Source organism: Eutrigla gurnardus (assembly GCF_963514095.1).
Source record: "Eutrigla gurnardus genome assembly, chromosome: 3".
NCBI classification, from domain to species: Eukaryota; Metazoa; Chordata; class Actinopteri; order Perciformes; family Triglidae; genus Eutrigla; species Eutrigla gurnardus.
This window is the reverse complement of record NC_139917.1, coordinates 11,947,629-11,973,948: the sequence shown is the minus strand read 5'-3', so window position 1 is coordinate 11,973,948 and position 26,320 is coordinate 11,947,629. Positions and strand designations below refer to the sequence as shown.

General features: G+C 43.7%; 1 protein-coding gene across 1 annotated transcript in view; it reads left to right on the top strand.

The window, feature by feature from the left end:
• The window catches only part of adgrl3.1 (adhesion G protein-coupled receptor L3.1), a 126,902-nt gene that overhangs the window by 21,653 nt on the left and 78,929 nt on the right, over positions 1 to 26,320 (top strand). Inside the window, exons 3-4 of the mRNA XM_084005363.1 lie at positions 9,096 to 9,261; positions 19,673 to 19,886. Of these exons, the coding sequence (XP_083861489.1) occupies positions 9,102 to 9,261; positions 19,673 to 19,886 (374 nt within the window). The 5' untranslated portion in view covers positions 9,096 to 9,101. The remainder of the gene's footprint in view (positions 1 to 9,095; positions 9,262 to 19,672; positions 19,887 to 26,320) is intronic.

Here is a 26,320-nt window from a genome sequence, read left to right as displayed (position 1 = left end):
TCCTTCATCTCCGCTCTGCTCTCTCCTCCCTCCATTCTCCCTTGCACATCTCCGCCTCAGCCCATCTTGTCTCATGAGGGGAGGGAGGGCGCGTAGACTTGATTAGACTGGAGCATTAGAAAGTTCAGAGCAGAGCGGAGCAGAGCGTGGTGTCTAGCCGCCAGGCGGTGAGGAATAGAAACGGCAGTACCTCACAGATGAGGTCGTCGGCGGTGGATTTTAAAGGCTGGATTTTTTTTTTTTTCGGTGCATCAGATTTCTGGGAGCATCCTCGGAGCAGCCGGGGGCGGCCATGCGGAAACAGCAGTGGTCTGGTCAAAGCCGGAGCCTCCCGAGACGGAATTTTCTGACGGGCATAGAATGTCTAACACGGAGGGAGAGGATGAGGTGTGCAGCCGAGAGCTTTGAACTACTTTTGTGTGGAAATGATTTTAAAGGCGTAGATCTCTTTAAAAAAGTGAAAATCTTTCTCACGCTCAATGCAGAGTGGCTCCAATACCGCCGTCGCTCTGCTCTGTCGCAGTCCATTATCCCCGATCATCACATGTTCAAACTGAATACATTATTTGAATAAAATGATTCTTAAAAGCTATTAATAAGTGCAAAGGGAAAAATATATATAATACATATGACTTAACAGTACTCAACTGCTGCCATTCACTTCTCATGGAGGACTTTAAACTGAGAGCACAATGACCACCACATGTCAGGCTGATGTGGGGGTGACCTATACCTTTAAGGCTACACTCTGCAGTTCTTTGCTGCGAAGCCACACAAAGGATTTACAACCAGTGCTGCATGGAATAAATTGTCAGGCAGGCCACTTGTCTTCAGGGCACAGTGACAATTGTGCACGTTCCTATAGTGAACCGGCCCCTCACACACCAACACACACACACACACACACACACACACACACACACACACACACACACACACACACACACACACACACACACACTCCTGTGCATGTTAGAACATAGCCGGTGGGAGCAGCCATACTGCATCTGGCTGAACCAGCCAAATGTATAGATTCAAAATGAGAGACACAAGCCGACGTGACTGTTTGTCTCGTTCTGTTAAGATTGGGTCAGCACAAACATGTGACATTGACTCATTAGTAATTGTGATTTTAATATGGTCCGAGGGGGCTTGTATGCTTGTAACCCCCCGCTCCCCAAAACACCCCAGCACACGCAACAGTACGGCTACATGTTGTGGCCGGCATGTCAAGACATCCATATTGTTGGGAGTTGACAGTATGTTCTCCCCGAGCCTCTGGTCCCACCGAGGGGCTGCTCGCTGTTTCAGCATCATCAGTGCGGGGCAATTACGAGGGCGGCCCATCTATTTCAAAACCACTCATGTTTTAGCGTGTACGCATGTCGCACTGAGCACGATGACTGTGTGCACATGTGTTTGTTTGCATGTGTGTGTGTGTGTGTGTGTGTGTGCGTCTTACGTTACAGGCATCTCTTCAGCACCCTACTGCAAAATGAGCTACCTGAAATGTGTGTGTGGTCACTCTCATCAAAATTCTTGCAGCCTGTCTACCTGCGCTGAGGATAATATGCCACATGACCCACACAGCTTCATTCCAACCCTATCTCACACACACACACACACACACACACACACACACACACACACACACACACACACACACACACAGAGAGAGAGAGAGAGAGAGAGAGAGGGGGCCCATGGTGGTTAAACCTACCCTAGCAAGCCAACTGGAGGTAATTTACCGTAGCTCGGCGGACACATGCCATTTTACTGAACACGTTGCATAGCCCCCTGAGCTTTGTTCCGCTCAGCGTTCTCTCCAGCAGAGCAAAGAATGAACAACTGAAGAGACTAAAGCGAGGGAAGGAAAGAACAGGTGAAGAAAAACTAAATGAGGAAGAGTGTCAAGGGGGAAAAACGAATGCTGCTGAGCATCTTCCTACGCAGTTATAGCCTGCTGCAAACTAATTGGTATGACTAAATATATACAGAGATACAGTTGAAGATGCATGCATCGGTACATTTTTTTTCCCACAAATTGCTTTCTCTGACTGCGCTTCATCAAAACAATATTTGAATAAATAATTTCATTAAATTGAGCGGTTTAATTAATAATGTTTGAAGAATCCCACACAATTCTCAGAATATCTGATCATTTTGCACTTTAGTTGATAATTAAATGAGAAAATGATGTGATCTTTTTATTTGTCAAGTATTTCATTCACAAGATATTTCACATTTCACATATTTATTAATTGAACTGCCAGAAAACATTCTATATTGTGATATATATCATTATCAAGATATGAAATTATCTATATGCTGGGACATAATGCAAATAGAGTTATAGATGGAATTAAAAAACATACTAGCATTTACATAATTTCCATTTGAGATAGAGCAGGCGGCTTCGCGGGCCAAATCCTGCCAATCAAACTGACCGACACGCTGATCAGTTCCATTCACAAATAAATACAAGAAATATACACAAATCTATATTGTTATTTACTCCCATATGTGGATCAGAGTAATCTCAGTCAGCATCTCTACTCCTCCTCTCTCACCGTGTGAGTTACTATGGTTACGTGTTTCTCTCTCACTTTCGATCAATAAACCATTCTTGATGCAGACTTGGTTCTCCTAAAACCCTCAGTCCAACTCATCAACACTAGTGCAGGTGGCTTGTTCTCGACTTTGACTAAAAGTTTAGGTGGTGTACAATTGTAGGAAATGTTTTCGAGATTGCAATCGTTTTTCAGTGTTCCTCATACTTTGTCCCCCATTTTAAAACGTAACCAGGCGACCAGAGTGAGGAGCAAAGATCTGTATTAGCTTTTGAAGAAAAATATGTGTCATATAAAAAGAAAATGGTACCCAATAAACTTTAAACTTTAAAATTAGCAAAAAGACAAAAAGGTGTTAATTCATGAGGCCTTAAGGGGTCGAGTGGGTCAAAATGTCCGGCCCCCCAGTCCCTTAGCTTTCTACAAATGTGGCCCCTGAACAGTACAGTTGAATAGCCCTACATTAGAGCCTCTCTGCCTGGAGGCTGAGGGAGTAGGGCATCAGGTCTTCTTTTGATAAGCATGTGTGTGTGTGTGAGAGTGTGCACATGTAGGTGTGTGTGACGTGCGTTGACAAGGTAGCCCAGTCCGGTCAGCATTCATTAGTGGAAAGAGAGATTCTCCAAGTGAGGAGTGCTGTGACAGGCAGGACTCTCTCGTTAGGGGACTGTAGACACACACACACACACACACACACACACACACACACACAGGGTCAGGCTGCCTCGGTGCACAGAATCAGCCCAACATCAATTAGCTCATGGACGCATGCAATCTAGTGTGAGCGTAGCGGCCACGGCAACAGCTCTGCTAACACCGACCCGAGATTCAGGGCAGCAGAATATAGAACATGGAAGTCAAGTCCTTTTTAGGGAGCAGATTGTCCTAGAATGATTTTCTATTTGGTAAGATCACACTAATCACACATATTTTGCCACAGATTGATTTGATATACCATAAGCTTGTGTTTCTGGTATAATGAATAGAGTAATATGTAAGTGGGGTGGAGATGGATGGAAGCAGCAGGTAAAGGACTTGGATCCAGGGACGGCTATTTGTTTTCGGTCTGATCCTGCTTATTAGTTGATGTTTTGCTCAGTTTTATGCAGATGCTGCTTATCTGCTGGGGAGGCTCTCTGGCGGGATGTAACTAGCTCAGGAAGGGAAAACACAGAGTTCATTTAAACTCCACCGCTCCATTATTTTCATCATTTCAACAGGGAAACGGCTTCAGACGTTGCATGTGCATCGCCCGGTGGATACCGAGTGTAAACGCATCGCATCAGTTCTGATAATTAGCACCATTAGTGTCTGTTTATCCATAATATATGAAGCGATCAACACATTGAGATAATGGAGGGAAACAGGTTAGAGGAACGGGGCGAGGCTTCGGGGCCGATGCCATTGTGGCGTCTTCAGGTCATGATCGAAGCATATGGCTGAATTATGAACAGAACGTGAGTTTACATTAGCCGCGGACCGCTCCAGGCTGTCGCACATCTATTGTCTGGCGGAGGCATGGCGTGAGCGCGGCGGCGGAAACGAGCGGGTTAATTAACTGATGGGCGAGCTGGTGGCGCGGCAGACGGGGTGATGGAAGAGCTTTTGAATTATGGAACAGTGGAATGCTGTGGCTGGTGGCGTCCGGCCATATGTCAGTGTATGCCTCCCGCGTCTCGCTGGGGACAGCTGGTCAGATTGCTCATGTTCAACCACGTTAGAGGCCAATCAATCAAAACGGGGGGCCGGCTTGTTGAGTTGTTTAAGCGGGGGTGGGGTGGGGGGGGGGCAATAATGTCTATTGTGATTCTATCCCTTTGGTGCCGTCGTGGCTTCGTCGGGAGCCGTTAGCAAATATGAAAGCCCTCTCTATCGGATCAACTGCACTGTACTGAGGAGGTTGAATTTGTTTGCGAGAGCTGCGTTCGAGGTTATTTTGAAGAGGGTTTCGCTAGAAAGCCCAGAGGTGATCTAAACCGGCAGTTTTGAATCATGGAGATTATTACTCTAACTTTCAATCCTCTTCTTTCCGTGGCGTCTGTATGCTGCCAGTCTGACTGGCACTTTATTGAAAAAATAGATTTTGATATCAGGAGGCCAGCCCCGTTGAATAGAGGTCACACAAAAACAAAACAAAAAAACGCACAGCTACAGATATTGAAGAGGTGCTGCATTTCCATGATCTTTCTCACAGTCGCAGGTCAGCGTTGTCAGATTGGTAAACTCAGAAAAAGAAATGGTAGATATACTGTGTGTTTATTCCTCTGACCCTTTAAAGTCAAGCTGAAATGAAAAATGCCTTTTTAACCCTTTTAGATCACATCCCGATCATATTGTGCAGCTGTTTAACAATATGTTGAAAACATAAATCACTATCTTCTTATTTTTATACGACAATCCAATGTTTTATTCAACAAAATGTGACATGTGTTGACATCAGCAAGAACCAGCCAATTACATCACGACATCCATCCATCAATCTGCAACCACGACTCCACACAGAGCTGGAGAGGGTCGTTGGCGAACCTTTTGAACGATCAAATCAAATTCCTCCCAACGTTATGTCCTGCCTGCCGGGAAAAACGCCACCAGACGCTTTAGAAATGCTGTTCTAGCTCAACTTTAATCTATTTATGTCAATAAATCATCAAGCAAAAATAATTATGTTCCAGTTGATCCGATATATTGTACACTCTTCATAGCTACTGTAAAAGTTAAAAGTCTACACAATAAAATTAAGTGACTTCATGCGATATTATTTCACTATTTTATGGCGGAATGCAAATAGAATTTGCAACTACAACCGCTCTGACTTTGGCAATGCTATAGATTTGCCAATTTAGTTTTTTTATTGAATCACAATCATTTTTAAATGAATTACTGGATTTATTGTGACGTCTTAAAATGAACTTATCCTACTGTCCATCTCTGGTTGAGGTCTGTTCCCGGAGATACCAGCATGCCTCTGGGTGTATCTACATATCTGTCCTGTCATTGTAGATGTTCAGAAAATGCCTCATACATATCTATATAGTCTCTGACGGTTATAGAAAGGTCTATGTCATTCTGAGAGTTTTCTATAAATAAAATCTGTAATTCTAATGCAGGTGCAGCTTCTTTTTTTTCCTTCTTTTTTTAAATATCTAAAAAGGCAGAGAGTCAGCTATTTGCCTTCGCAGCGTGGCATGATGGAGATAGCTGGCTATTGTCTTAGTCTCTGCTGAGCCAGAATGATATGGTCACACTGATCAATAGTCTCTGTTACACATGATGTATTTCCCATGGCTCTGGCTGTCAGCTCTGCTCCATCTGTCCCTGGCTGTTGCACATTTCTGCAGTCTCTCTGTCTCAGCGCGACTCTGACACACACACACACACGCACACACACACACACACACACACACACACACACACACACACTCACACACTCACACTCACACACTGTTTATTTGGAGCTCGGTATGGCCTCCCTCGAGAACGATGAACATTTAGGCACAGAACAGGACCGCTGTTACCTTTGAACTGCTCCCATGAAAAACATCAACTAGGACGATTGCATAATGACTAAATATGATGTAACGATGCCTCTGCAGACGAAACCACAACTCTTTAAAAAAACAAAAAAACTATAGAATTTGGGGGCGCAGGTAGAAAGTGGCTGAGTTGACTCTCGGGTTGATCGAGTGATTGAACAACGCTGATCAGAATGACGTGTCGCCGCTCTGACTCATCTCAGAGACCATCCTCTTATTAATTGTTTACCGCTGATAGACCATGAAATGAACAATTTGTTCGGAACATCAATACATTTCACACTTTGACGCCAATGTGGACTTCCAAGCGGAGTGAAATGCAATACAGAGAGCAGCATCGATATGCAAATATCAAGCACCATTTGATTGTATTTCCCCCCACCCCCCCCCCCCCCCCCCCCCCCCCCTTTTTTTTCTACAAGGTCAACAATTAGAAGTCTTTAGTCTTCTTTCACCGATTTATTGCTCCTCGATTATTCGGCATACGGTCTGTTGTCTTGTGAAATAAGCATTCATACAAATTTCCTTGTTCCCGGTTCCATATTCAATTTCATCTAGGCATTGAAGCTGTTAAATGCCACAAAAATCACATTCCTTTAAAAAAACATTTGCAACATAATACGAGATCATTTGAGACTCTTCAGACGATTAAATGACAATTTAATGACGGATAAACTACTCGGTTGCATTTCAAAGAAATGTCTGTTGAATGAGAAGTAGTCCCCAGCTATATCCTCACTTCCATAATGTACAACGTTTACTATCCCACAGTGTGCAGACATGCATGATTAAGGGGACAGTTTGACCAATTATCTACCTCATCTCGTTCATTTTTATTGATTGCTATACACAACAAGTTTAACTTGATATTCTTTATATTCCAGCGAATGCTTCTTTCATAACCATACGCTTCCTAATCAGTCCAGGCCCTCACTGTTTCTCTCAGCATCATTTAAGATAATCATTGATTTCCGTCTGGTCCACAGGAAGCTGCGCTGACCTAAGCGAAGTGATATTTCAGTTAAAGCATCAATCTGCCATCAGTAAATAGAGAAACAGGATGTCGGGGAACTATTTTCCTCTGCTGCATAAACATTGTTTGTTGTTTGAGCAGTTTATCAGCCATGATCAGGAAGCTGATTTCATGTTTGAGAGAATGCCTGCCGTTGGTTCTCGGTTTTGATTGGTAAACTGTTAATGCATCTGTGCAGAAATTGTGACAGAGTTACAGTTAACTCGCAATCAGAGATGAACGGGGGCCACTTTTTTTTTTTCCAGTTCCAAAACCTGAATTTGGATATTGGATATTTGCATTTTGGGGCAGAAGTAGCTCAGTTGGTGGAGCGGGTTGCCCTTTAACCTGATCCAACGGTCTGCATGTTAAAGTGTCCTTGAGTGAGACACTGAACGCCAAGTTGCTCCCTGAGCACTTTACAGCAGCCAACTGCTCCGAAATGCTTAGACTGGGTAAAATGCAGAAGTCAAATTTTATTTATGTACCGTTTTTTCATTTTTTACAAAAGTTTACGATCAGAGCACATCTGCTGATACCTTTAGAAATCTGATACTGGAGCACTTTTTGCATAACTTTAAATTTAAATGTATTCCAAAGAAATGAATTTGAACTGTTGGTTAAGTGGGTAGCACATGCAAGGAGTGCAAAGTTGCTATGGCAACTCCTTTTCATGTTTTGAAAAACTTGAATGAAGTGCAGAGCAATTACCAGCTACTAGTACATTTCTATACATGAGTTCAGAATTAGAGAATTTCAAAGAGGAGTGCAATGGCAAATTAAAAACTGCTTCATGAGTTCATGAGACTGTAGAGAAATACATATCTACAATATTTAAAAAAAACCCTATGAAATCAGTTAAAACAACGATGTAAAATCTGCTTTGTTTGAAAATAGTGTGTGGCATTAAGGCGTGGCCAGAGGTCTGTTTGTGTCGGATATTCACGGACATCCTTTATATACAAAACGTTTAAATCTCTTAAGCTTGTGTTAACCACACACCTTGCTACAGGCATCAAACCAAAAGCCCATTCAAAGAAACCCATTAACTTCGATACGTGGGAACCAAAAGTGCAGAAACGCTAACCCATGTGGTGGTGAGGGGTTGCTATGGTAACCAAGCAGCTAGACATCACCTGAAATAGTGGCCCACATGAGACAAGCTATTTTATTAATACCCATTTGAAGTAGCTTAAATGTTGAATGGTTTTATTGAGACCACTGTGAGTGACCCTAACCGTCTTTGATAAACGAAACAGGCCATGTTCGACCAGTTGAAAGCCGCAGGACCATCACTGCAAAAATACAAGTGATAGTAAAGTGTTGTTTATCTCCTCTCCACAGGGGCGACTGTGGCTCAGTTGGTAGAGCGAGTTGGCCAATGTTCGGAGGGTCGGTGGTTTGATCCCCGCCCTTGTCACTGTGTCATGGTCGTTGTGTCCTTGGGCAAGACACTTCACCCAGCTTGCCTCGTGTGAATGTGTATGGCTGTATGTTTGAGGTGGGGGTCGGAGGGGCCATAGGTGCTGAATGGCAGCCACGCTTCCGTCAGTCTGCCCCAGGGCAGCTGTGGCTATTATCGTAGTTTTTCACTGTGTGTGAATGAATGGAACCCGGAACCCTGTCAGAGCGCTTTGCGTATCTTGAAAAGCGCCATATAAATCCAATCCATTATTATCTTCTGGGCTTATAGCAGTCACTTGTATGACTCGGTAACCTCAGTCCCATATCTGATACGTGAATTACGTCGATATCGGATCAGATTGGTTCAATGTTAACTAGCAACATAATAATTAGAGGTGAAATGGTTGCTGGTGATACAAACCAGAGAGATTCAGTGGTATAAATGCAATGTGTTATTACATAAAGAGTATAGTCACATGTGATGTGTACATGTGACCAGTATAGAGATAAGACATCTTAACCTGTTTAGATATGGAATCCAAGTGAACAAACCCTCCCTGTGTGTCCATTTTGCAGGCCTGTATGGTGTCAGGACCACTGAGCTGTGAGAAAAACAGCTCGCCACAAGACCGTCTGGGCTCAGCAGGAAGTACCTCCATATTTACTTCCAGGTCAACCTCAGACGTCATGTGGACCAGATGCCTGCTCTTCGTCTCGACCTTGTTTGCTCCCATTGCCATCGGTAAGAAGCAGGACCACACACAGTGAGGAAGTAAACACACATTCACAACGAGGCTGCATGTGTGAGGCTGCTATGAGTGGTGCCGCTCTGTTGGACTGCACTACACAGTCTTTTAAATATTTCTGCTCCTTAATACATATAATGGGTTTGATAAAACGTTTGGTAACAACTGCGGGGAAGTTATTTGAAAATTGCAATCAATCACTCATTAAATACTGAAAAAAGGAATTACAGCTCAGTCAAACATCTTCTGAATTTTAACACATAGAAACATGAGATGTGGTTTAATTTGTACTAGCAACAAGCAACATCTAGATTCTAGCTAGATTCTCTCGATATCTCAAGAGCATGTGAAAATAGTGGGATGACATATCACACACTTCTGAAAAGTGTCTTAAGAGCCTTAAACTTGCATTCTATCTGCTGGCCATCAGGGGGCGACTCCTCTAGTTGCAAATATAAGTCCAATTGTATAGAAGTTTATGAGAAAATTATTTTACTTCTCACTTGATTTATTATCTCAGTGAACATTGTAAACATGGGTTTATGGTCTCAATTCCTAGAGTCAAATCGCCCATTAACCAGCGTATGGCATGGGTTCCTTGTGATTGACAGATTGCTACCACGGTGTTGCTACCACAGCCTCACTACCACGTCCACACTACCAAGCTACCAATCGATTAGCTACAAAGCTTAATCACTTAGCTGTAAAGTTTACCTTGAAAGGAACAAAAGCTTGTGTTCATCAGTTCAACCCCTCACTCCTCCGCAATCCAAATACGGTCACAACCGTTCACTGGTTGCAGAAATACCAAGATGCCGATGGTCATGCCAAACTCGAGGCTTCTAAACTGTACATCTACAAACTAATAGGTGACATCACGATGACTACATCCATTTCTTATATTGTCTATGGGGCCAATCAGCATCAGCAGGATATGGTGCATGTGAGATAACACATAGGATTGGTGGTTTGCTCTAAACAAAAATTAAAGTGGTGCATGATTGAAACCAATAAGAGAGCCATACCAGCTCAGGTGTCTGCACTCCAACGCCTGGCAGCACAATGAACCAGCCGCTAATGGATGGGACAGTCCCAATCATGAAGGACCCCCAGGAGGCAGCAATTCCTTCCAACTATAAACTAATTACCTGCATCTGCATAACATGGACACTTCTGTCAGGCATCTTTGTCACTAGGCACATGGATCAATACATGAGCGGGGCCCAGAAAGGAGTTGATAGTAACACCAGAGGAGCCGAATACCAGCTACTGGTTGATAAAGCAGTCACTCAAGACTGCAAGATCAGACAAACCTGTGCACGGCCTGGATTGATTACAAGAAAGCCTATAATGCCACACACATGAATGCTGGAATGGTTGGAACGGTACAACATCAACACGACCCCAAGAGCCTTCATCAAGAACTCAATGGGGCAGTGGAAGACGACTCAAAGCCAACTGCACAACTGCGGCATATACCAATGAGATGCTCGGTCCTCACCGCTGTTCTGCATAAGCCTGAATCCCCTCAGCCAGATCACCACTAATGTGACTAGGGATACATGCTAGGATATATGCTCGGAATGAGCATGACATTGACTCACTGGTTTACGTCACTAGGATATACAGCAATGACACCAGAATGTAATTTGGGCTAGATACGTGGGGTTGGATGTAGGAAGGAAGCAGTAGTGGTAGATGAAGCTTTACAAAAAGACAGCAACATCATGAAGACGGATCAGGTGATGGTCGAAAAATACCAAAGGCTGAAAGATGCAGAGTAAAGGCATCAGTGGTGACGTTGGTAATCGGAGCCCTCGGTGCTGTAACCATCAAACTGGGACAGCAGAGTCCAGGACCAACATCAGAGAGAGGAGAGATAAAGAGACAAAGATACTGAAGAACCCTGAGGCCCCCAGGCCTCTGGGCGAAGATCCGAGCTTGAAGGAGGAAACACAAGACCGTATATATATATATATATGATAACTATATGTGATAACTCAGCACTCTAGGGCACTCTAGGGCGGCTCCTGAAGAGATTAGCATAGATGCTACAATAGCATCAGTTATATCAAAACTGTTGAATATTTCTTCATTGAAATAAGAACAAAGAACGGCACTGAAGGCTTGTCTCTTGAAAATTATGTTTTCATTCCCTCCTCCGGACTGGCTTCGGCAAGTTTCCAAGGATTTTCTCAGATGGTTCCGTATAAATAAACTATCTGGGGGGTCACAGGTCTAGGATAAAGGTTTATTGCTGTCATTTTTACTATAACGATTGGTTCCACGTCTTCAGATTCACACGTCCACAGATTGATGTAATGACTGTATGGCTTTGACTCCCCATCGCCCCACACACACCCAAGCACTTGCTAGAGACACTGCAGCTGCAAAACCAAGGAAACACTTAACTCACTTACTCTCGTTTACACATATCCTCTATCTTATTGCAGTGCACGTCCTCCAGCTCCTCCAGGTTCCCTTTCTCTTGTTCTCTTACACACACACACACACACGCACACACACACACACACACACACACATATACACACACACACACACACACACACACAGCCCCAGTAGGCTGTCTGTATGTTTCCTCCTCTCCCCTGTGTCGGTGGGCTTTGAAGACTCCTACAGGGAGCTCTGGCCCACTTGGACTTAATCCTATTAATGGCTGCTGTCAATCACAATGTTGTGAGGAAAAACTGCCGCACCAACACAGTAAAAACACACACACACACACACACACACACACACACACACGTTCTTGTTCATATGCCTGCTGACATGCATGTCCACAGTCAGAATACTTTAAACGGTGAAATACTGTACACCCGCAGGGACACAGATACTCCTTAAAAACACACAGAAGGAGCTCACAGGCAGCCACTTGGACACACAAACACCGAGGGCTTTGCTTCAACACCGAGAGATGAGTTTCAGTCAAAGGTATTTGCATCAATGTCTAAAGAATAAGTCGACATATGCAAACCATGCTGTTTATACTTAGCAAGGATTAGTAGAAACAAAGACAGTTTAGCTTGAGGACACACAGCAGCAAGCACTTCGTCTTCTCCACTGAGCTGTGTCTTGTGATTATTTCAGGGTTATGTGGAGATGAATAAAAGAGAAAAGGGAAGCATGGATTTTTGAAAAAACAGAGAAAGGTTTTTTTTTTCTTGGGGATATTTCTGCCATGGACACTGTTTAACCTGATAGGTTGGACTTGTTGATCATGTTGCTGCTGAGGGGAAATGCTATGTTTGTGCAAAGCTGAACATGTGTGGATCTGTGGATATTTCACAGTGTTACAGACAAGGCTGTCTGTCTTAGTAAATAAAGATTAAAAACCAACAATATATAAGTCCACTTCAATCCCTGTCGCTAGCAGTCAGTTCCAAGGCTAGTTATTCCTACTTAAAGCTCTTTTCTTAAGTAGCTAGGTATTGTAGGGTTTAGCAAATGTTACTCAAGCAGCAGTAAATAATGCATTTATTGGGGACTATTTTGTACATTTCAAAGCTTAAGTACAATGCCCATGGTCATCCAGTGCTATGATGTAGCTCATATATGGGTTTTCTTTTTGTTTTTGATGATGATGATTATAGGAAAAACATCTGCAAACGCAGATCTGTGCAATATTCATTTATTGAGGGAACTTTTCATTCAGTTCGTTTTCAATAGTCACAAGGGAAGAGGGTCCCTGACCAAAAGTTCCCCTCAATAAAATTGCATCGACTTGATTGTGCGGATGGTTTTCTCATCACACATTATAGACCATAACTTGTATTACCAGGGGACCTCATGTGATTTCTGAGGCACATTCACACGGGATAAGTGAAATGTACATTTATTGACAATATCCCCCAGATGTCAAGATGTATGTTAAATTATGATGCGATATGCATATTTATGTATATATAATACTGACAAAGACCTCTTGCTCCGGTGCGAATGGGTAACTAACACTATCACATGACCTCTGTAAAATATGCGAGGTCATTTGCGGTGGAATTTTTAGTTGACATATTACAGAGATGGCAGATTTGCTGGAGATTAAGATCAGAGAAGACCTCCGCAATTATTACAAATTAGTAGAGGTCCCCAGGTAATACTAGTGCTGTGTGAATAGGGCTCAAGTCCAAGAAGCCTTCATTGGGTGAGCAATGACCTTTAAATACTGGACAACAATGGAGCTCTATAGCAAATGGGTGGAAAGCTACATAACGTTTTAGCTACACAGGCAGTATTGTTAGTAGAATTAACTCATTGTTGGTGTAGTTTTTCTCATAGCACCAAAAAAACCCATAAAATATCGCCGGCATTATCCTTTAAAATATTAAAACTAGGTTTTTTTCATTGTTCTAACACAGAAGACCCACATTGCAGGGCCAAATGCTTTGGCAGTTCCAGTGAGAGATCACCTTTTAAATCTCTCCTCCTCCTCCTCCCTCTCACCCTCTCCTTCCTTCCGTCTATCCACCTCTTTCGCCACTCTCTTGTTCTTGGCCCAAATGTAAAAATCAATATCCTTTTGTTTCAGCCCCCTGAGGCGATGCGAGTGTCTGAATAAGATTGTCTGTACTGTCTGTGGCTGCCAAGTTTCTGTCACCACTTACACAACTAATGACAGACACATTAACATGCACTCGCCAGTTCACACGTGTCCAAAGGCAGAGGGATAAATATTAGCATGTCACTTATGTGCAAGAGTTTGTGTTGTGTGTTATGTGTCTGTATTGAGAGGTGCTGTGTGACCGCACATGCTTGTTTGAAGAAAAAGAAAAGAAAAAAGGGACAGAATTAAACAGAGTGCATGTTTTATAGGTGAGGCAGCCGATATAAATAGATTAATTAAACAGTGACAGACGAGACAGGCCGGTGTGTGAGAGGCGGAGAGCTTTTAATTGGAATATAGACAGAGCTCTTATTTGACTCGTCTGCGTGTGAGTGTGAGTGTCATAATGCTCTCTTTATGCCCAGCGGGGACCAAGTAAGGCAACACTGTAAGACATGTGATCCAAAGCCAGTCTAGACAGCTGCCTGACAATACGGCGTATTGATCCCCTCGCGCTTCAGTTAACCCTCTCTTCAACGTTTACATTCAGGCTCACAAAGGCGGACATGATGCAGCCATTGAGAGACTAATAAACTAACACTCATATTAACAGAATAATGACCCACTGCCTTAAGCACTCTCTCTCTCACACACACACAGACACACACACACACTAAAAGTCCTTCAAATCCTCAGCCACTAGACACACATTCTATCTGAATGTGTGCTTAAAGTCTAACAGCCTGCAGTGATATACATTGTGTGTGTGTGTGTTCATTAGAAAGGACATTTTCAGTAAATGTCACTTATATATCAGTCTTATCTCTAAGCTAGCGCCTGTCATTATCGGTGTAGTGCCCTCAGGTAGCAGCACCGTACACAGATTTTTGCCTCTATATGTCATCACTCAGAGCGTTGTGTGTGTGTGTGTGTGTGTGTGTGTGTGTGTGTGTGTGTGCATGAGTGATGTGGTGAAGGGCAGTATTAAATAGAGCCCGGGCAGAGTGTCATTGAGCTCATTCAGATTCTTTGCTGCATCCGTGTAACCATGACGCTCCTCCAGCCAATGAGAGAGCCATGGCAGGGAGGACAGGGTTGCTATGGTTATCGTGACAGGGAGAGCAAGGAAGGTGGTGCCTCGCCTCGCCTTACAGGGATGTTGAATTGCAGGTAGTCATCTGTTCACTGTGTGTGTCTGTCTCTCTGTGTGTGTGTGTGTGTGTGTGTGTGTGTGTGTGTGTGTGTGTGTGCGTGTGCTTTTAAGAAATGATTTGGAAGGCCTTGACAAGATGAATTCTTCAATAAAAATAAAAGTGACGGGACGCCAAGCAGTCACGCTTACCGGGCTCGTAGCCACGAACTACAGACTCAATATATTTCATTTGTTTATACGACAGGGACAATGAGCATCATGTATATTGCGCCAGATATAGCTCAGACGAGGTCCTTGGGTAGGAGTAGCCGGTGAAACAATAAAATCTTCATTACAATTACAGTACGGCTGGGTGAAGACAAAAGCGAACAACACAAGTGAACACCTTATACAGATAACCTGTCTCTCTATCAAGGGACGATGACTGATGCTCCCAGGGGCTCGCTGCTCTCAGGAACAGAGAATAACAACATCCAGGCTACACCACAACAACAGAAATCCCTGGGAGCGTCCATATAATAACAGCATATAACATATAACAGTACACTACTGTCATCACAGGACAATGTTTATCTAGTGGACACAAGGACACAAAAGAGCCACGTTTGTTTCACTGCTCACTTACTTATTGTAAGTCGCTTTGAACAAAATGCCCTAAATGTAAATGTAAAATGTAAATGCTCTCATTATGGTGAATAGTCGGTGCATGTACTTTTTTATGGCACAGAAACACAAGCCATACCAGACTGTGATGGCACAGACAATAATTATGAGCAGGAAAAGATAGGACACCAGAATGTAGATTCATAAGATAAATCCAGCATTATCTTGTAACACATTCATAAAATATCAATCATACAAACATCCACAATAGGCTTCTGCAATATTACGAGATCATTGTTGAACACGATATTGGTTGGCCTTGACAAGGGTCCTCACGGGTCCACAATAACAGAACTTGAATGATGCAAACGCCTGTTATGTTCAGTCTCTCTGGTTCTGTTTTTCACTCGTTTTCTCTTCATTGCATTGAATGAAAATAAGACATAATGCTAGACTTTTGTGTTATTGTGGCTGTATAAATGTAATTATACAGCGATGTTTAAGTGCTTCTAGACAGCCGTTAATTCAGGTGCATGCGGAGGAGCGTAGATGGTTTTTGTCTACAGTGAAAATGTTTTTGAAAGGCTAAACACCAAACAACAAATATGGATTGAAACAGTTTTTGTCAACATATGTGGACTTTCTTAGTCTCAGAGTCAAAGACTGTACGAGGACAGTGTATGCAGCGATGTATGCATGCAGTCATTTCCATATAAGACATTTCCAACAGCAGAATTAAACTCAGGACCAACTCACTGGTGGTGATGTACTCAGCAGTGGGTGTACTGGTAGTTCAGTTAGCTGTTTGCCAAACTGCAGCTGGGGGCCAGCCATTCCCTCAGTGTGTGCTATCACCGGTAAGAATAGTGAATAAGGAGTAAGCAGGCAGTCAAGGGCAGAATAAACAAAGCAATAACAGGTGTTTTGATAAAGAGGTCCTTGAGGGTGCTGACCACCAAACATATGATGCAGTTTGTTGCAGCAGAATGTGAGATTAGCCGTGGACAGACACAAAGGTGCACACTCACTCATGCACATGCGACTAAATGCATGATCGTCTTGGTGGCCATAACAGAAATACAATAAGTAATAACATACAGGAAAAACTGACCAAGATTGGTATCGTAATGAAGCCCAGACAGTTGACTTTTCACAGGCATTATCTAACAAACAGTGTTGGGAGTAACGCGTTACAAAAGTAATGCATTACTGTAATGCATTACGTTTTGCTGTAACGCGGTAATGTAAGGCATTACAAAAAAAACCCTGGTAATATTTTACTCGGTACAAATCTCAGTTATGCGCGTTACAATGCATTTTAAAGCCGAAATCAATTGACTCTACATTCGCGATCGCGAGATGGGCATACGCTCCACTTTTGGAAAAGTGTGAAAGCCGGTCCGTGTGACTCTACACTATGTTAATTCATCGCTGTTGTTAGCAGGCTCCATGAGCTGGACACCGACTCACGGAGTGGCTCCCGGTCGGTCAGAGCGCAGCCGACCCGGCACACCGAGGATCAACAGCTGAGGGCCGGCGGCGAGGAGGCGGAAGCTCCGATTCTCCCCGTCGGTTTTGAACCGCTTTTATGTCCGCGTCATAACGCTGTTGGTGCGTGTTTAAAACAGAAGGTTTACTTCAAAACGCGAGCGTCAGACGCTGTTAGAGCCTTTATTTAGAGCCCCCCTAAATGTCTCAGGTAGGCTTTCAGGTAATTTCGCAGCATAACACAGCGCCTTCAAGGTCATTAAAAAAGACGAACGGCAAATCTGGAATGAAAAATGGCCCTGTTATTTCATCCCCGAATCCCATTCATGAACACAATATCTAATATCAGTAAACGAGTCGTTTTCTGTTTCTCGTTTTCCGTTTTTTAAAACGAATAACGGGATACGAGTCATTTACCGTTTTTCGTTCTTTTATTTTGAAGCGAAAAACATCACATCCTGCAGTGTAATGAGCTGCATTGAACACAAGAAGATCTATTGAGAACAAAAAATCCATATTTCCTTTTATTTTGGTGAAAAGTAATGCAAAAGTAATGTAAAAGTAGTGTAATGCCATACAATTCAAAGACAGTAATATTGTAATGGAACTAATTACTTTGAAATGACAGTAACAAGTAATAAATAATGCATTACGCTTTTGAAGTAACTTGCCCAACACTGCTAACAAATGATTGCATTCCCTGAAGGTGAGCTGGTCCATGTATTTGAAGTGCTGGCTCAGTGTCTTGGCTTGCTGGGACACTTGATGAAACTGAGCCATCCTTAATTAAATCTGTGTCACCTGCACTTTTCCTGATACGACAAGCTAAACATGTCTGCTTTGAAAAAGGTCTGAAGGGTGATTGCAGTACCTCCTGCAAGGTGACGCCTCCCAGACGCAGAGCATATTCTGTTGAAGCATATTTGTTAATCTATTTATTCACTGTTAAAATAAATGAAGGGAACACTTTATCATTACGGTATAACAAGTCAGTGAAACTTCAGGGAGATCAATCTGCCCATTAAGAAAGCACAAGTGATTGTGAATCTATTTCAGTTGCTTTGGTGTAATGAACGTGACAACAGGTGGAATGGAAGAAAAATAAAGAAAAGCCCCAAACAGGGGATGTTTTAATCTGGTGGCCACATACAGATGCTCTCTCCATCTCCTTCCTGACTAGTTTTGTGCTGTACTACTGTCCCTGTCCCTACTTATAGCACTATGCTGCCTGTAACATCATCCAGCAGGACCGGTTTGGTGGTGGGTCAATGATGGTGTGGGGAGGCAAATCCTTGGAAGGTCACACTGTCCTCCATGTCATAGTCAATGATGAACCAGGTACCAGGATGAACTCCTCAGATTGATTGTCAGACCTTTACGCTGGAGCAGTGGGTCCTTGGTTCCTCCTGGTTCAGTGGGTCCTTGGTTCCTCCAGGTTCAGTGGGTCCTAGGTTGCTCCAGGTTCAGTGGGTCCTTGGTTCCTCCTGATTCAGTGGGTCCTAGGTTCCTCCAAGTTCAGTAGGTCCTTGGTTCCTCCTGATTCAGTGGGTCCTAGGTTCCTCTAGGTTCAGTGGGTCCTTGGTTCCTCCTGGTTCAGTGGGTCCTTGGTTCCTCCTGGTGCAGGACTAGCCCAGCCTCATATAGCCAGTGTGTGTATGCAGTTATGACTGGCCCCGTTCCACTGACTTAAATCCAATTGAGCTCCTATGGGACGTTATGTATCGGTGCGTCCAACGCCACCAAAGTCAACAAATTACAGAATGTACACCAGTAAAGATTTTGAACTTGAATAATTCCTTCATCAAGATCTGATGTGTGATTTAAATGCCCCTTTAATATTTCTGAGCAGTGTAGTTGCATATTTTGATTGGAGTGCATGTTGTCTTGTAATTCGATGGGACTATTAAGATCATGTGCCTAATCATATCCCATGTGCACCACAGGTGGAAACTGAAGTGCAGAAGCTGCTGCTGTTTGCCTTTGTAAAGACTGCCAGACATTCACGTTATGAGATATCCAGACTTCATTAGTCAATGGCAGCTTGATTGCCGTTTGGTCTTGCAGATGTTTCATCATCCAAGAGGCTTCATCATTAAACACGCAGGGAAGCAAAGCAACAGCAGGAAGAAATCTGGGGCAGATCAGTAGCGCCAATCTCATTGGAATTAATGACATGCTAACTTTCCTATTTCAGTACAGTAAGAGTGGATGTATGTATCACATTTGGAACTTCTGAGAATAATTAGGCAGTGCCATCTTTGAATAATCTCTGCAGCACTAAACGCCTGTTGAAATTGCCAGGCAATTACTCTCTATCTAGACTGATGTCTTAAACTGCAAAACAGTAATTACCAAGTCGGTTCACTTGCGACAGTGGACATGTCCATATGAATAATGTGATGCTGTTGTTTTCATATAGTGGGGATAATTAGTCTATATGACAAGGCTACAAATGCACTCTTGGTTGAACACAATCTGTGCTTGTATGGTTTATTCCTCCAGTGCAGATTTTTTTTTAAAAGACAGTCCTACAAATAAAACTAGTATGTAAGTATTTCGGCAAAAAACATCGTGGTACCAATGTATGTGTTTGTGTGTGCAGCCATCGGACGCGCCCCCATCCCCATGGCGGTGGTGCGGAGGGAGCTGTCCTGTGAGTCATACCCCATCGAGCTGCGCTGCCCGGGCACGGACGTCATCATGATCGAGAGCGCCAACTACGGCCGCACTGACGACAAGATCTGCGACTCCGACCCCGCCCAGATGGAGAACACTCGGTGCTACCTGCCCGACGCGTACAAGATCATGTCACTCAGGTGAGTGTGTGTGAATGTGTCCGATTCTTCTACAAACTTTGTATTGTTCTACGGTATGCCTCAGTGCAACATGTACGAGGCTGATTCATGGTACAAAAAGAGCTTTAACCTAAACGGGAGCGCTCTGAATTTTTTACTGCGCCTCCGTCGCAGACATCCTAGCTACAGCAGGTGGGTGTCGTGTCAATTGATCATTTGCTATTCATCCCTATAAAGTATCAATGTCAAGTTCTGTAACACTCACACGTTCACCCACTTGCAAAGTTGACAGCAAACAGCACAACAGTGCAGCACACAGTGCAGCACACCTGTCAGATATGGTGAAACAAAGGGAAAAAGGTGATGGAAACCAGCGTAACTCATGAACCCCACCCGGTGCAGTTGTGCTGCTCTCAGTTCCTGTACAATGCCATACAAGTGTAGAACCTTATCACACAGTCGAAATTACTCGGGTAACACATCCTGTGCAGCTGGCCAGTGTGATAGCCTCCTCTCCTGACAGTGCTATTAGGACTACAGAAAACCAAGCCAGAAAGAGTTCTCTGCAGAATTCATAGTATATCTAATAATGAAGGTGAAGACGCATGCTAAGTTTTGATTTCCTTTAACCCTCAGAGGCCCGTGGGATCAGCGGTGATGCCTGCCGACTGTCTTAAAAAGGCTCTAGCAGGCTCAGTCTTGAAGCTAGAGTTACTGGCATCATATGAAACTAGACGATCTAATGAATCCATTGGTACCATGTCATGCTAATCAATCTCCAAAGCTAAACTACATTTAGATGAAGAAAGACTGGCATTGTGATTTTCAAAGGGGTCACTTTGGCTTCTCGCCTCAAGATCTGTGAATGAAAATAGGTTCTATGGGTAGCCATGAGTCTTTACATGGCACACCCACTTTATGAAGACCCCCATGCACAGGGCAAAACAATGCAGTGTTTTGCATGCAGTATAAATGTGAAACTTTCGCCTCGTCTCAAAATTGCGTTTTTGAATATTTCTGCATACATTGGTCCCTAAACAGTCTTGAATTGCATACATTGTGTATGACTGGAAAGCTGAGACTCTTGTGGATCCTGTGAGTCCAACTGTATTGATGTGTGATCATGTCCGTCCTTGTAGTAGCCATAGTGGGACCATTTTTTGAAACTATAAACGACCTGTTGTGACCTCTAGGATAATCACAGCCACTTGGAATGTTACAACCACAAACTAGAGACAGAGGGCATTCAGAGGAGGAATGGCTTTCATAGCTTTACTAGCTATAAGGGAGTTTCTGAGCAGCTATGACAACAGAAGTACTTGCCAACTTGCAATCTCTCAGGGCTAATAGTATCAGAGTCTGAGATGTTCACTGTGCTGCTGTGAGATGCCAACAAAGCCGTTAAGGCTCAGATCTCACAAATGAAGAATAATACTTGGTAGATATGGGTATGGTATCATATCTTTGTGTGGCAACTGATTCTCAGAAACTGGACAAGTATGAGCTTGTTAGAATATATTCACTTGCATCTAAGAGATACACCTGATACCGATATCAGTCCATTACTAATTCTATTGGCTGGATCGGGTATTGCATAGCATTATTTTAATAGATAACAAATCAGTGCATGTATATATCTGTGTTAACTGGTTACTTGTTTGTTTTCCAAAGTTAGGAAATCAATGTTTATGTTAACCTAATGTTGCATCACTAATTTTTACATGTATACGCATTAATAGATGATAAAAATTAGGTTTATAAGTTCTATTCAGACATGGTAATTGAATATTATAGAAATAGGAAATTATCACTCATGAACAAGGTAAAAATTACCTTCAGCAAATCTGATGTAGCTACAAACCTCATCTTTCGTCAATGAACTCTTCACTCTGTTTGCTATTGTTGCAAATCACAGATTACAGATACTTTTATTTACAGGATGCCTGGGCAATATTTGTTTGAATATTGAAGGCCTTTTCCCACCAGGGGCATGACAGAAACAACAGTTCTAAATAGTATATAGACATGCTAATTTGCATGAGAATTATGCTAAGTTTTATGAGCTATAATTACGAAGAAGTGGTCTTCTGGCTTTGGGTTAGTTGCGCTGGTCTTTGATACCTCTGTCTTCTCCTAAACCTACGGTGCCAACTTCTGGCATTGGTCAGGTATGATGATGATCACTAAGTGGAAAATAACAGCTGAACAAAAATGGCAATGAGGGGAAAGCAAGGCTCTGTGTAATGAGATATGTCTGGATATAAATAATTCATTAATGTCACCATTAGTATCTCAATTTTTCCCAGCACACAGTGTTGCCCAACTGTGAGCCATTATTTCCTCTCTCACCATCCCAATATTGACATCGTCTTCCTCTCTCACTCTCTTCCTGCTCGCTCCTGTCTCTCCATCAAAACCACCTGTCTGTGTCATGAGGCAGCGCTCTGATTGCGATTGCTTTGGCCTGGCTTGGTCCTCTCCGCTCTCTCCGGCAGCTGCAAGCTTGTGTGGCCGCTCTCCTACAGCCCTTGCCATCCATAATTTATACACATGCGCAGCCACACACACACACACACGCACACACATAGATACTCACTGCATGTGCCACACACAGCACACACTGCCCAGGGGCTACACCAGACTTTAAGCTCCAATTAGCAGAGCCAGAGGCCAAACTTAATCTTGAGGGATCCTCCACCGAGGTGACTCAGACCGGAAACAACTGTTTATCACATATATTTTCTGCTTGTGCATGTTTGTCACAAGAGGCTTTGAGTTAGCCTTCATGCGCGTGTGTGTTTGTACCATTCTGCACGCTCACGTGTTACATTAATGCACAGTGAATCTCTGAGTGTGTACACTAATGTGCGCTTGTTAACGGCGGCTGAATAGTTTTTTTGGGGGGGTTTTTTGCACGTATCGTGCGTTCGTGTATGCATTTTTTACCTCCTTCCCCTACTCTCTCACACACACACAAATCCCTCTTCTTCAGTGAGCCCCGGACTGCCTGGTTTCCACTCCCTCATTCCCTCTGTGTCTGCATCGTCTCTGGTTTTCAAGCCTAGCTCCACTGGCTGATAAAATCAGAGCATGTTCCGCCTGCCCAGTGTTTCCTCAGTATCACATTCTCTCTTTGTTTTCCTCTCGACCACTCTCCAAGGCCAGGGACTGTGTGTGTGTGTGTGTGTGTGTGTGTGTGTGTGTGTGCACGCCCATACCACATAATTGGTCTTGATATCAAAGCCTCATATCTCCAGAGGGTCTCACAAGGCTTCTCAGGCAGCCTAGAGAGGACCTGATATCGCTGCATTTCCCAGATTATCTCCCTATTGGGACACACTGGGTTGAAGGGGGAAACGAAGTCGTGGCCATGAAAGTTACGCTTAATCTGTTTTAGCCATACACTGGCCTCAGTTCGATGACTCACTGTGTTTTATCGGGTTTTGAACGGAAATGCCTATTTCAAAATGGCTACTGAGCATTCTTTCGGGTCTAGGTTTATGCTTTTAACTTTATTATTTACTTAAGCAAATGCACATATGTTTCCAATCATATGAGGCTCAACCTAAGTCAGCTCCGCCGCACATGTGCTTTGCTAAAAGAAAAAGAAAAAAAGTCATGTTCAATTTCAATGTATTTTTCAAAGCAGCTGAGCCGGCTGCAGCTGGGTGTGGTTGGGTTGAGCAGACATGAAGTGTCACTGGGGAGAGTTACGTGTATCTAGACAGCAGGAGCACTGGAAGGCTTGGGTTCTGCAATCCTGCGCAGTGTGTGCCTGCACGTTATAGCGACCTAGTGACACAAGAGTGACTCGATGGCTTCCACAGAGACGTGCTTCTCGTCCCTCAGCGCTACTTGAGTGCTCGGCGGGCCGAGTACCTTTCAGCGTATTCGCTTCCTCTGCATTCGGGCACTCGAAGGCTACGAGTGCAGACACTCCACATGTGTAGACAGCGCACACAAACTCTGTTTTTCTACCTCTTCCACAGCCCACCATGTTAGAAAATTACTTCAAACAGACCCCCCCTCCCCCACGCCTCTCACCTTGTCACCTTGTTTGCTCACGTCCCTCTCTTCCTCTCCCTTCTCCTCCCTCGTCAAGTCCCTCAACACAAAAGGAAACCACTTTGACAAGAAAGACATGGGTAGGGAGTTGTTCCCCCCCTTCTCCTCCGCTCCCATCTCCCTTGCTTTTGGAAGTGTTGAATAACAACATGTTTCATTTATTATTCTCCTATCTGTCACTCTCTTGATATCTCCATTTTTGTCACTTTTTTTTTCTTTCTCTTCTCATTCCTCAAAATTGCTTCTCACCCTCTCTGTCACTTTTCTTTTCTTTCCTTCCTCCCTCACCATCTGTTTTAGTTTTCGTTGCCCTTTCCTGTTTTTACCATCACTTTTTTTTTCTTCCCCAGCTAGGGGGGGGGGGGAGTTGACTGAAGTGCGGGGGCTTATGGGGTGCCTGCATTTCACAGTATGTATTCTATATTTTAACTCCATCCTGGCCAAGTGCAGAGGCCAGAGACACATCCAGATCAACCTATAGGTGCACCAGCCCTGTGTGCACACACGTCAATGAATACACATGTGCAAACACACACACATGCACACACATGCACACACACACACACACACACACACACACACACACACACACACACACACACACACACACACACACAGAACACAAACACACACACACACACACACACACACACACACACACACACACACACACACACAGAACACAAACACACACAAACACACACACACACACACACACAAACACAGACGAGGAGAAATTGAGAGAGTTGCTCATCAGTTCCCGAGCATGGTCAACTTCTCCTGGCAGCCTGTCTCTTTAGAACAGAGTCTCAGCCTTCAAAGAGCAGGGCTGGTGTGGTAGCGCATGAGAGCACATTCTTGTGTGTGTGTGTGTGTGTGTGTGTGTGTGTGCGTGTGTAAACCTATACATCTATGGCGGTATGCTTTTGTATACCAGTGTGTGTGTTAGTGAGTGTGCACCCACACCTTTGAACCTGTCACGCGGGAGGCTGTAAAAAAAAATCCTCTGAAGTCTTTTTTCCCCTTAGACTCTCTGAATTATAGAAAACCACTTGAATCATAGACTGCAATCTTTTTTTTCCAATGCGTACCTGCACTTCAACTGTCTCTCTGTAAATACGAAAGGGGAGCAGAGCAGATGATGGCAGAGACACAGATAAATCTTACATAAATCATACATTTTTGATAATTATTCCAGCTCAGTTACTCAGAGTGCAAAAACAATATTATCTGCTAGATTGAAGGTTTTCAGCTGTGACTACGCTGTGTGTGTGTGTGTGTGTGTGTGTGTGTGTGTGTGTGTGTGTGTGTGATGTCTTGCAGAGGTGGACTCACCAGGATATTTACAATTAGTATGTCTTGTTATCATATCTCAGACTTTTTCATTCTCAGTCTGTTCACTCTTCGTGTCCTCTCTCTCCATTAACTACCCTGCTTCTCACTGAATGAGGTCATATCTGGAAATGTCCCACTTAATGCCTGTGTGTGTATGTGTGTGTGTGTGTGTGAGAGAGAGTTTGTGTGTGTGTGTGTGTGTGTGTGAGAAAGAGAGAGAGTTTGTGTGTGTGTGCTGCCACCCTCATATAGTCACCACGGTTACAGGAGATGCCCTGCGGCACCCTAGGGGCCCAACTGTCACCCTTGCTCAGTGCGGTAATTAGGGCCCACACACATACATGCATGCATATGTACACACACACACACACACACACACACACACACACACACACACACACACACACACACACACACACACACCTAACACACACACACACTGATAGCTGCATGTATCTAGAGAGAACTCAGAGGTGAAGACACACTTAAAGGCGAGAACATTCTGGCACACAGTCCTGAAACACGGACACAGAAAACTTTCCTTCATATACGTGACAGCAACGAAGGCTTTGTGACCTCGTCTTCACATATTGTTGTCCCTGACACGCAGCTGCGTTATCCGTCCACCCACCAACGCTCCGATACATATTCGCCTTCACTGACAGCTGTGCAGTTCTGCCACAACCTCTGTATTTCCACACGTCAAAGTCTCCACCGCGTGACCCTTTTTGCCCCATTGCCGCGGCACTGCTAACCTCAGTTAGCATGCTTCATCGAGCACCTAAGCTACATGGCTGCATGAGAAGGGTTTGAGAATGGTCTAGACACCTCTCTCTCTGTCTCACACACTCACACACAGCGCCTGACACATCCAGCGACTGGCATGTGAATCAGTGCCTCAGACACGCCGGCATGTAGACAGTGACTGACTTCCTGACTGACTTGACACTTTGACTAAACTAAATCAGGACACAAGTAACAGCCCTACAATCATACACACAACAGCATGCATTTTTTATTCATTTTTCCTTTTGCATCATAAGGTGAGGCTGACT